At 38.4% G+C, this 10,221-nt stretch overlaps 2 protein-coding genes across 2 annotated transcripts in view; one reads left to right on the top strand and one right to left on the bottom strand.

The window, feature by feature from the left end:
• The window catches only part of LOC137970503 (uncharacterized), a 1,951-nt gene extending 964 nt beyond the window's left edge, over positions 1–987 (bottom strand). Inside the window, exons 1-3 of the mRNA XM_068817025.1 lie at positions 926–987; positions 509–633; positions 275–405 (exon numbers count right to left, since the gene is read on the bottom strand). Coding sequence (XP_068673126.1) covers positions 275–405; positions 509–614 — 237 coding nt within the window. The 5' untranslated portion in view covers positions 615–633; positions 926–987. The remainder of the gene's footprint in view (positions 1–274; positions 406–508; positions 634–925) is intronic.
• A 1,287-nt stretch (positions 988–2,274) lies between these two features.
• Positions 2,275–5,413, top strand: LOC137970994 (uncharacterized). Its single transcript, XM_068817686.1, has 3 exons — positions 2,275–2,468; positions 3,206–3,580; positions 5,076–5,413. The coding sequence occupies exons 1-3, from the start codon at positions 2,372–2,374 to the stop codon at positions 5,150–5,152; spliced, it is 549 nt and encodes a 182-aa protein (XP_068673787.1). The 5' UTR covers positions 2,275–2,371; the 3' UTR covers positions 5,153–5,413.
• Positions 5,414–10,221: the final 4,808 nt, after the last annotated feature.

Below are 10,221 nucleotides of genomic sequence, written 5' to 3'. Positions count from 1 at the left end.
TTACACGCTTCGGCCGAAGTCCACGGCGTTATTGAACTCAGCGCGTCTTGCTATTGGCGCGGCTTGTTCCTTTGGTTGATTAAAAGTTTCCCAATCAAATAAGGCACCAAAGTTCATTTAAGCTATCCAGTGTGCATGATCCGCAGATGCATATACACAATGTTGTGATGCTTTTCGATATTACCGGACTATCACCGAAGCTACTCTAATCGTTACAAAGAGCTTGCGTTTTTACATAAAATGCGATTTTCAATCGATTTCTATTTTTACTAACCTTAACTGACACCGCGTCTTCGTCGTAGTTAGCCGAAATCGCATATTTTGAGCCATTTTTCCTTTGGAAAGTCAAGTGAAAAGAATTCACTAGTTCAGTGGCTCTAGTGTCCCGCTTTGAAGTAATTTTACCTGAAATATGTAGAATGTCAGAAATGTAAAAGAAGAAAAGCCCAGTAACCTTTCCCAGACATGCCGTTCTTTCTTGCCCTACATAAAACAGTATTCAACTTACTCAATTCTCCTTCTCCTGTCCCACTTGAGCTAAGTGACTCGCCATCGAAGGTCATGAATTTTCCGCTTACCATCGACCAGATGAGGTATTTTTCATTATCCCTCATAGTGACAATAATTCTTTTCCTGTAGATACAAATGGTTCTACTGAATAAAACAAATAGGGTGGGCATTAAGATATAACAACAGATGCAGAATGGAAAACAGTCCACGGATAAGACATCCTAACGCCCCTCATTAAAACACTACCATATTTAGTGAGGTGAAACTTTTATATCGCAACTCGCTCAAACAATTTGATTGTCAATCATGCAACTCTTTCTAAAGAACCGTAACTTTTAGACGAAAAGGATCTCTTATCAAAGGTTCTATGATTGAACTAGCCGTATTTCAGTAAACGTTAGTTTTAAAATGATACCAGTTAAAATTGCCAATCTTCCGAGGTAAAAACGAACTTTTTACGATTTTAAACTTACCTTTAGTTGTATATGCTGCGGAATGATAGGTGAAAATTCCTTTTCAAAACTCAAATTTGGTTACCAGAGAAATTGAGCTCGAGGCGCAAGGACGTGCTTTGTCTAGTAAAATTTGACAGAACCGTTTGGTCTAGTCATTTTATACAGAATAAACCGGAAGATTTTAAAAACTGGACAACACTTTAAAAATGTAACGAAAAAAGGACACATCACGTGAAGCTAAATTGGTGTACCTTTCTACTTGTTAATGGATACCGTCATTTGGATGGCGTTTCATTGTGATTTTTATTCTTCTTTCTTCCTTAAGATCATGTGACAGTAAAACGTATGGTAAACGTTTCAAAATATATTTTTTACCTGGCTTTTCCTAAGTTTTGGTCTCTAAGGACATTAGGCTCAGAATTTCGAATCGATGAAATGCTTAAAAAAGATCAAAAGTTTTGGACCTTAAAAAGTGAAACAAGTCAGTGCAACAGTCCATTACTGAAAATTATAAGAAACTAAAACAAAAAAACTAATTTTTATAAATTTTTAAAATTCAAAATTTTACTTTTCTTCTACCTGATTCGTACGATTTTCACATTGCATTTCACTTTTCTAGGAAAATGAAAAATTACTGTTAATCTCAATTTCTCAGGATAATTGCGGAACTCTGTTTTCGTTGGGGTAATGTTTCAGCTCGTTTCAGATTGTACGCCGTCAGAGTAAAATCTCGAACATTTCCCTTTCTAACACTTGCTTGCAGTTTTCAAAGATTTGAAAACCTACTACAAGACTTCATTTGCGCACCGAAAAACACTCCAGAGAAAACAGCATTAACAGCGAAACTGTCTTTTGAAAAAGAAAACACAGATATGAAGTCGGCAGCGAGTCTTCTCTGAGATCTCTCGTCAGAGACTGTCACTATATATATATATATATATATGTGTGTGTTGCTAAGTCAGAAATGTTTAACCTGGAGTGGTAAAAAGAGAATGTCACAAGCAATAGCTCAAAGGTTCTTTTGTTCGTTTGAACAGACATAAAAGCCGTAATTGTAAGCATTTTATAAGCGACAAAAGAAGAAGAAACCAGATCCTGAAGGGAAAAATCACTAGAGCACATTAGGGAGTTTGTCTGTTTATCCGTGAAATTTGAAAAAAAAAAAGCCTGCTTTCGGTAGTTAACTCTGACGTTAGACCAAACGTGCATCACATGTACAAATCTCGCTCCTTTTGCAGCCATTTTCAATTTCGTCTTTCGTGAAAAAGCCATGAGGTCACATTCCCCGTATATGGAATTAACTCCTTTCATAAAAGGGTCTGGTTTTACCACTCAGTTGTCCTCATCCATATATCTCAGCCTTTGAAGAGGGAAAAAAAACTTCATATCTGTATTCTTTTTCCAAAATGAGATCTACTTTTCCTTCCTTTTTGATGATTGTGGTGTTTTTGTCCAGTGCAACGGCTGCCCGGGGTCAAATATGTGGAAAGGCAAGTGATGCCAGTAAGTGAGTTTTTCTTCTCTTTCTTCTTCGTGTTTTTTTGTCTTCAATTATCGAGTAGAAGTCAGTTCATATAATTTTTGTACAGAGACCGTGATGTACATTTCCTAGTATACATGATCTTTACTCTAAAAAAATGACTTTAATTAAAAAAATGTGGGACGACGCCCAAAATCTGGCTAAATAGAAGGCGCTTTTCTAGATTTTATTGGGAAAAAAATAAGTAAACAAAATTCCTCACTCAAACATGAAAGAGGCTTTGCTAAAACACAAATACCCGCAAAAAAAGTTAATGTTAATCGTCGATGGGATATCATTTGATTACATCTATAAGGGTAGTCATACCCAACATTGCTGGTCAGATTCTAGATCACTGCTGGTATTTTCTCCTGTATACAAATATCATAATAATAATATAATAATAATGACCTATATTGAGTTGTCAACTGTGTTTTTGTGGCGATAGGGTACTAATTGGGGATTGACAAAGTCAATCACAACAGACGATAGGTTGGTTTTTTAGGAGAGTTTTTTAGAAGAGGGAGGAAGAAGAGGGAGAAGAGGGTTTTTTTTAGGAGAGGGGAAATCCGGCACAAAACCAACAAACTCAACCGACTTGTGACGCGGTCTGGGAATGGAACCCAGCACTCATCAGTGCGAGGCGAGTTTTCTCACAACTGCATCATTCGAGTTTCCTGAATGCCTTTTCTAACGTCCTATTGGTTACTTTTCGTAACAGATTCACTTGGTCCAAATGTCGACTTATTCGTCACGGATCTTGATCAAGCTCATCATTCCCAAAATCCAATTCCTTTTCGCAAGGAAGTATTGGTTCAAAAGGATTCAAATATCTCACTGACTTGCACAGCAAGCGAACCAGCCAACTCATTCCCGTTACGGTACTATGGCACCTACTTACAACCGTACCTGATTAACTGGTTTGTCAACTCTTCGTTGTTTGAAGTCTCGAATTGCGACGAAACGACCGCCAAAATTAAAACTTGCACTCTGTCCTTGATTAATATACGGCCTCGAGATCAAGGAAAGTACTTGTGCCAGGCTGTTAGTCAAGTGGGATGCACGTATGATGAGTTGTACATCACAGTCGCCAGCCGTAAGTAACTCTAACAGAACTTTTTGTTGTTCTTTATTATGTGGTACACTTCCATTACGAATTTACGATGCGATTACCTGTTATTCTCTTTTTACGGAAACGATATGTCTCACTGAATCGAAATCGGCAATAGCGCTAGGGAAGTTCAATAAGTTAAGTTACAACAATTTATTTGTTTCTTTAATATCACCACCCGAAGTGCGAGTTAATGTTTATTGTATTCGAGAACGATAGCATATCAAGGCCAGCAAATCAAGAGGTTTGCACGACTCTGGGGTAGCTGAAGAGAGGATTTCTTCAACCCTTTCCGTTTATTCCAGCAAAACGGCAACCGAAAAGTTGGATAACAACAAATAACTGGACTCCAACAAATTGGTCCCATAGGTCCCATAGGCCCCATACGTCATAGGACTGTTTTTTCATTTTAAACAATAAGTATATCCTGGTGGACACTCCCTGACAATGTGTAATGATGGGAATATAAATACAGTTATTTCTTTAAAGTAAATGAAAATAAGATAAAATTCTTATACATATGACGATCTTGTTGTTTCGGGGGATTCCAACCTACAACTTCCTTTCTTTTTTTCGCCCGTTGCCAAGCAACTATTTTCCCATTATTCCCACTGGTGCATTACACGTTAAACAACATACATCAATAGTTGCATTTGTTGAAATATTTGTCGGAACATGACTTTGCAACGGAAATATCACATATTTTAAATGAATCCTAAAGCTTCGTGTCATCGACGTAACGTTGCAATGGATAGGTTCTTGCAACCGATGGAAGTGAGTAACAATTTGCTTCCCCGGCCGAGGGACGCGATTTAGTTTAAGTGAACGACTTAGCACCTGTTGGTAAAGTAACTGTAGAACCCCTCTGTAACTTTTTAGCAAGGATATAGTTTGAGGCTATAAACTACACCAGTTTAGATTGCTAACACAACACCACACTTTATTCGCTAAGCATCTTCGGTACAAGAATGATGACGCAATAGCTTAACACAATTTCCGGTTACCTTAATATATTACACCCTCTGCACAGCTGGATACTCCAAGTCCCGTAATTGAAAAAAGAGCAAATGCATTCTAAGCGAATATCAGGACCGTTTATACGAGAGAAAATAAGCCGCGGCTTACTCTTTGGCCGCGGGTTACATAAGATGCGAACACCCCGTATAAATGGTACAAAATCTACGCTCACGGCTTTCTCAAGCCGCGGCTTATCCTGGCCGGGGAGTTTATACTCGTATAAATAGTTCCTTTCGCGTATCATGTACGCCACGACCACAGTAAGCCGCGCCTTATTTTCTCTCATATCAACGAAAACTACAACAAAGCTTCGTTCCGGTTTATCAATTTCAGTTGCGATCACGTCAGTGGAAGGGATGAGAACCGTTTAACTGAATTCAGTCTTTTCGAGTAAAAGGAGTCCTAAAATGTTTGAAATATCCTAACCCATATCTTTTTGTTCTTTTAAAATTTAATTATTCAGGTCACAGATCATTAAAGAAAGATGGAATGCAAAGCCGTCAAGGAAATGTGATTACCAAGTTTAAAGTGTCGAATTAAAATCTTCCCGGACTGTTCGGTATATTTGGTACAACAGTCTACCACCATTTGGTTCTCCTTATTGTCAGTCGAAGTAGCAGAAACATTACATAATTAAAAGCTAAAATTTTATTCATAGATAAGCGAAGAATTGCGTTATACCTAGCAGTGCATTAGGGTTAGTTAAAATATCTTTAAGTTATAACATGAGTTATTTCTTCGTTTGTTCACGCTTTCATTAAAAACAAAAGGTAAACAAATAAATGAATGCAAAGTTTACAACTCGTTTTCCAAGGCTATTACTGGTTGACATAAGTACCTTCATTTTTAAGACTGCGTAACAATTTCTCTATGTAAACTTTACGAATACTTACGGCGCGGGAATATGAGGGGTGATTAGGGTCAAATTCCGCAGTTCGATTTTGCAATGAGAATGCGCTGCTAACTTATTACGCAATTTGTTCTACCAAGAGAAAATGAAGGGACAGAGAGGGAGGAAGGGGAAGTCTGTCTTCCGAGACGTCTGCATGCAGTCTTGGTTCGCTCTCAGGTTCTTAGTGAAAAGAGAAAATGATGGCGCACGTGGAAGGCTGATGAATATATATTTTCTTTCAAACATCGGACCGAGGTTGGCCTGCATGCGGACGTCTCGGAAGACTTCCGCTCGTCTAAAAATAACTTTCGTGGACATGACATATCCCAAGGGCTGGACCGGGAGCCTCCCTCTCTGTCCCCTCATTTTCTCTTGGTTCTACTTGTCATGACTCGCAAGTTCGTTACTACGAGGTTGAAATACGCTATTTTATAATTACAAATTGCAATACTCCATTCTAATTCAGTTTGCTATTATTACATTTTGTCTTCCTGTTACGATGGTCGAGCTTCGTATCGCGCCTCCAGTTTTGCCGCTCTACCGGTTTATTCTGCGAACAGCAGTTTGGCGTTCAAAGTCAGTTTTACTTCGTCTGTACGTCTTTCCCAATTGCTACCTGTGTTCCGTTATGCAATTCAGTTGTTCTGTTACGCTGTTCAGTTGTGCCGTTTACGCTTTCCGTTCCTGTGCAACCCCGCGCGGTCCGAGCTGGACGTGCGAGGACTCAGAAAGAAAGCTCACTCTAATTCAAGATAGCGACGGCTTTGTTATTGTTGTCGTTCTTTGCTTTCCATGGAACTAGTAGAAACCATACAAAAAAATACCTTAAATATGTTTTTGATTGCCACACTTGCAATTGATCGAATATTGTTGTTTTGGTGTCGCAAAACCACAGACATTTCTTTGATAGGTGTCATCGCTGTCGCGACTGAGAATTCTGTTATCGCGACAAGTCCAAAGCATCTCGGTGTGTGACATTTGCAGACTGCAGACTGGCTACAAATAGCGCTGATAAACAGTATTTAAGTCTAAGAACCCACTAGCGCTATTTGTAGCCAGTCTGCAGTATGCAGTGTCTGCAAATGTCAGACACTGAAAGCACCTTGTATACTGTTGCAGATCCGATAATTTTGACTATTTTCTGTACAAACTGGACTGCAACGTGAAGAAAGGATGGCCTTGTTGCCATCGCAAGAACAATCACCTGTAGATTTCTCTTTCCCTTACAAAGTCAGTGCTGCGTTTTCTGGAGTGCCTGGAAGGCAAGGAAACATTTACTTTTCTTCCTTGATCATCGATTTACAATTCCTGGGATTACAGTGCTCTTAGGTGTCTCCGTCAACTGTGAAAAGAAGCTTGCGTTGTCCGTTTCTGCAAGTTATGCTGTGATAGCAGATGACGATTTGGATCATATAGTTTTAGCGATTGTTAATGACGTTCCGAATTGTGGTTATAAAAGAATGACTGGTTTTCTGCTTACACGTGGACTTAGTGTCCAGGAAAGAGCAGATCCGAGAGTCAATGCGTCGTGTTGATCCAGAAGGAGAGTTATTGAAGGGCATTACAGCTTAATACCGTTAATAGGAGACATCAGTGTACACTCACCCCTAGTATTGTGGCACATTGGCACCAACTGAATCACAAGCTTAAAAGGTTAAAGATGTTAATTATAATGACTGGTTAATGTATACATGTTAAACTGCACTACATACCCCAAATGATAAGAGTTCCGATCTGAAGCAAGGGGTACATTACTCGTGTGGAAGAAAATGAGATCATGTAAATGTATAAGGCAAAACATATTGAACAACTTTATACCACATGGAGATTAATTTATACACTAAATGAAATGCAAATAATGTAAGACGGGGTAAGGTAAATGGTGTTGAAAGCAAGTTTTGGTTTAATACGTCAATTAAAAAAGTTTCAAGTGTTTGGGCCCTATTTCACATATGTAGTCAACATTAAAAGGGCTATGTCATGCAATTAAGGACGGTGCCTACTATTGTTATTGCGCATACGTTCAGCGCATCTCGAGATACTCGGAATTTCAATCGGTGATGCTTACAAATACAGGGATATTTTTCCGCGGTTTAAAACTATCCGGAGAAACGGTAGATCTTAGTAAGTACTCTTGGTATCCAAAAAGAAAATTGAGGGTAACTATGCATTTTTGAGAGATAATTAAGCTTCAATTTGAGTAAGAACGCCATACATTGCTTTGTATTTTAAAGCTTTTGCAAATATTATTAATGAATTATCTTTGAAAAATGCGTGGTTACCCCCAATTTTCTTTTTGGATTTCAATAACACTTGTTAAGATCTACAGTTCCTACACAATCATAAACCAGGGCAAAAATATCTTTTAGTAGTAGGCACCGTCCTTAATTTCATTCCACTCAAGACTCTCAAAATAACCACTTAAAACTTAAAAAAAAAAAACCAGAAAAGAAACACATGCAATAAAGCTAAAGAGATACATGGATAGGTTAAAAGTAACAACAATGAAAAGGATTTTACAATAGTTTATTAGAATTCCCCTGTCCAACAATAATTTTTTTTCCAAGTATTGTTTTTTTGTCATGTAGGTTTCATTTTATTGGTAAAGGAATTCTACATAACCGTTTTCGAGTTTAAAATTTGTAATTAACTAAATATTTTGCCAAACTGATCACTCTAAAATACTGTGACATAGGCCCTTTAAACTACAACAGATCTATACAAGTAGACAGTTATATACCCAGGTCTAAACTTGGTTTTAATAACGTTTACCTTAATTATCTTACTTGGTCTCTCCTTATTCTTGTTCTAATATAAAATTAATTGTCAGATGGCTCTGGATTTTGAATAATACATCTACCACTTCTTTCAATACATGAATGTCCCTTATCCTATGAACAATAGGTTTGTAAAACACAAAACCTTATTGCTTTATTTTGGTATAGTCTGCTCTTTACTTCCAAAGGACAAGGGCTTTGCAGATGAAGATTTGTGATCCATGGCTTAACTGATGGCAATAGTCGAATTGACATTGTATCTCAGCTTTCATGATAACAGCTATAACTGCTTTTCAAGAAATTTCAACTGCTGTAGCATGTTACGGTGTCCCCTCAAGGGTGAAAACAAATAAAGAAGGGAAAATGATGATATTACATAATGTATGCTCTCACATCCTGATTGAAGACCAGATAGGGGTAGTATAATTGCTGGCAGGAGTGTGCTCAATCAACGTCTTGCATTAATTGCGTTTTATTAAAGTGTATAAATTAGTCTCCATGTGGTATAAAGTTGTTCAATATGTTTTTGCCTTATACATTTACATGATCTCATCTTCTTCCACATGAGTAATGTACCCCTTGCTTCAGATCGGAACTCTTATCATTTGAGGTATGTAGTGCAGTCATTATAATTAACATCTTTAACCTTTTCAGCTTGCGATTGGTGTCAATGTGCCACAACAAGTGAGTGTACACTGTCTCCTATTAACGGTATAAGCTGTAATGCCCTTCAATAACTCTCCTTCTGGATCAACACGACGCATTGACTCTCGCATCCGCTCTTTCCTGAACACTAAGTCCACGTGCTAGCAGAAAACCGCTAAAACTACATGATCCAAATCTTCATCTGCTATCACATCATAACTTGCAGAAACTGACAACGCAAGCTTCTTTTCACAGTTGACGGAGACAGCTGAAAGCACTGTAATCTCAGGAATTGTAAATCGATGAAACGCAGCACTGACCTTGTAAGGGAAAGAGAAATCTACAGGTGATTGTTCTTGCTACGGCAACAAAGCCATCCATGCTTCATCTAACTCTAATAAAGGAGAATAGTGGTTTAAATGGTATACATGACAGTCCAGTTTGTACAGAAAATAGTCAAAATTATCGAATCTGCAACAGTATACAGTATATGGTTTCCACTGGTTCCATGGAAAGCAAAGAACGACAACAATAACAAAGCCGTCGCCATCTTGAATTAGAGTGAGCTTTCGTTCTGAGTCCTCGCACGTCCAGCTCGGACCGCGCGGGGTTGCACAGGAACGGAAAACGTAAGCAGCACAAGCGAACAGCATAACAGTATTTAAGTCTAAAAACTAATTTCAAATAGCCCTGATAAACAGTATTTAAATCTAAGAACCCATTTTAAAACGGTTAGCTTTCAATTATTGACAGCTAACCGTTTTAAATGGGTTCTTAGACTTAAATACTGTTTATCAGCGCTATTTGTAGCCAGTCTGCAGTCTGCAGTCTGCAAATGTCATACACCGAGGTGCTTTGGACTTGTCGAGATAACAGAATTCCCTGTCGCGACAGCGATGACACCTGTCAAAGAAATGTCTGTGGTTTTGCGACACCAAAACAACAATATCTTCTATCAAGTGTGGCAATCAAAAACATATTTAAGGTATTTTTTGTATGGTTTCCACTGGATCCATGGAAAGTAAAGAACGACAACAATAACAAAGCCGTCGCTATCTTGAATTAGAATGAGCTTTCGTTCTTTGTGTTCGAAAGGTCCAGCTCGGACCGCGCGGGGTTGAACAGGAACGGAAAGTGTAAACGGCACAACTGAACAGCGTAACAGAACAACTGAATTGCATAACGGAACACAGGTAGCAATTGGGAAAGACGTACAGACGAAGTAAAACTGACTTTGAACGCCGAACTGCTGTTCACAGAATAAACAAGTAGAACGGCAGAACTAGAAGCGGGAT

This window comes from Montipora foliosa, chromosome 9, assembly GCF_036669935.1.
Source record: "Montipora foliosa isolate CH-2021 chromosome 9, ASM3666993v2, whole genome shotgun sequence".
Classification (NCBI taxonomy): Eukaryota; Metazoa; Cnidaria; class Anthozoa; order Scleractinia; family Acroporidae; genus Montipora; species Montipora foliosa.
This window is presented reverse-complemented; position numbering and strand designations above follow the sequence as displayed.

Bases quoted from the DNA above. Each gene is read 5' to 3' on its own strand.
- LOC137970994 (XM_068817686.1), top strand. From the start codon at position 2,372: ATGAGATCTACTTTTCCTTCCTTTTTGATGATTGTGGTGTTTTTGTCC. The intron at 2,469-3,205 runs GTAAGTGAGTTT...TTTTCGTAACAG, and splicing joins TGGAAAGGCAAGTGATGCCA to ATTCACTTGGTCCAAATGTC. The intron at 3,581-5,075 runs GTAAGTAACTCT...TTAATTATTCAG, and splicing joins GTACATCACAGTCGCCAGCC to GTCACAGATCATTAAAGAAA.